Below are 1,430 nucleotides of genomic sequence, written 5' to 3'. Positions count from 1 at the left end.
ACCGAGTTCATTAAAAGTATGTTTTTATTGTATTTTTTATTGCCTGCAAATAAAAAAATAATTAAAAGAAGACACACATTAGCTGACGACTGGATTTTTTTTAAATGCCTTTAAATTATACACAATAAATTAAAACGTGAATGAACGAAAGAACGAAAAAATAAAGAAAGAGGAAGAAAGCAATAATTTGAATGATCGAAAATACAAAACTATTTTTTTTTAATTAGAGAAAGTAGAATGTTGGATGAAACTCAAAGATAACGATAAATAAATTGGCTCAATTTTATTTTATTTTTTTTACATGCATCGAAAAAAGAACAAAATAAGAAAAATGACTGAATGAATGGGAGGTCTCATGAAAGAGAAAGAAATGATCTAAAAGCAGGAAATCGGAATGTGTGCAGCGTGTTTCCTGTGAGGCAGAAGTATATTATATTTCCCAACCCCCACCATAATTCCCCCCCCCCCCTCCTTTATTATCCCCAACCTCCATTCAATATGGCGACCACTTCTGTTGTGTTGTGAATGATGTCTCTAGTCTGAAGCAGCAGGCTCAACTCAGATTATTTTATTCTTTAATCTTTAATCTGATTTTTAAAAGTCGTGACAGAAAACATTCTCGTGTACGCCTGTTGATAGTGCACCTATAACAGTGAGAGGCTTGGTGGGAAAACGTGCAAAGCACTGCAGCATAATGCAGTGGTGCGACTTCCCCCAGAATCACAACCCTGCACAACACGCACATACAGACACACACAAATGCGCTCAAGCACTGATGGAGAAAGAGAAAAGAGTGATACATGCACTGAATCATGGTTTCTGATCAGTAAAATAATAAATAAATACATAAAAACCGTCAGCATGCGGCACCCGAACCCCACAGAGCCCCGCGCGTGCCCGCATACAGACCTGTGGGCGAGTCGACGCCCGCCGCAGCGTACCCAGAGGCGGATGGAGAGGGGTAAGATGATGCGGGGGTGATGATGGCGGAGCTGCCCCCGGGCTTTGGGCCCTTCTTGGATGACTTCTTCTCTTTCATCCAGGGGAACTCGTGGGCCAGGGGACCGGCCGGGGTGGCCGGAGCAGGGGGGGCCTGGCCTGGCGCGCACGGCTGCTGGGCGGCGCGGTGGTGCGTCTGGTGGCCATTTGTGTCGGAGCTTCTCCGGTTCTGCTGGCTCCCAGAAGCCGGTTTCGGCTGGCTGCGCGTGCAGGGGCTGAGGCTGGGGATGGTGTGCTCGAAGGGAGGCGGAATTCCTGTCGACTCCTTGATTGATGAAGTTTGAAATGAGTCCAGGGTGGCGGGGAAGGACGTGAGGCACTCTGCGAGGGACGGCTGGCTGTTGATGAACCCGATCTCCCTCTCGAATTCAAAATTCATAGCTCCCTCGGACCAGGTCCCCCCCTCACACGGCGAGACCCCAGAACAATCC

General features: G+C 47.1%; 1 protein-coding gene across 1 annotated transcript in view; it reads right to left on the bottom strand.

Annotated features, from left to right (window-relative positions):
- Nucleotides 1-1,430, bottom strand: part of hoxb2a (homeobox B2a) — a 2,529-nt gene extending 1,099 nt beyond the window's left edge. Inside the window, exon 1 of the mRNA XM_037689366.1 lies at nt 910-1,430. Coding sequence (XP_037545294.1) covers nt 910-1,378 — 469 coding nt within the window. The 5' untranslated portion in view covers nt 1,379-1,430. The remainder of the gene's footprint in view (nt 1-909) is intronic.

The sequence above is a fragment of the Nematolebias whitei genome, chromosome 15, assembly GCF_014905685.2.
Source record: "Nematolebias whitei isolate Nwh7 chromosome 15, NemWhi1, whole genome shotgun sequence".
Classification (NCBI taxonomy): domain Eukaryota; kingdom Metazoa; phylum Chordata; class Actinopteri; order Cyprinodontiformes; family Rivulidae; genus Nematolebias; species Nematolebias whitei.
Note: the sequence above shows the minus strand (reverse complement) of the source record. Positions and strands in the feature narration are given on the sequence as shown.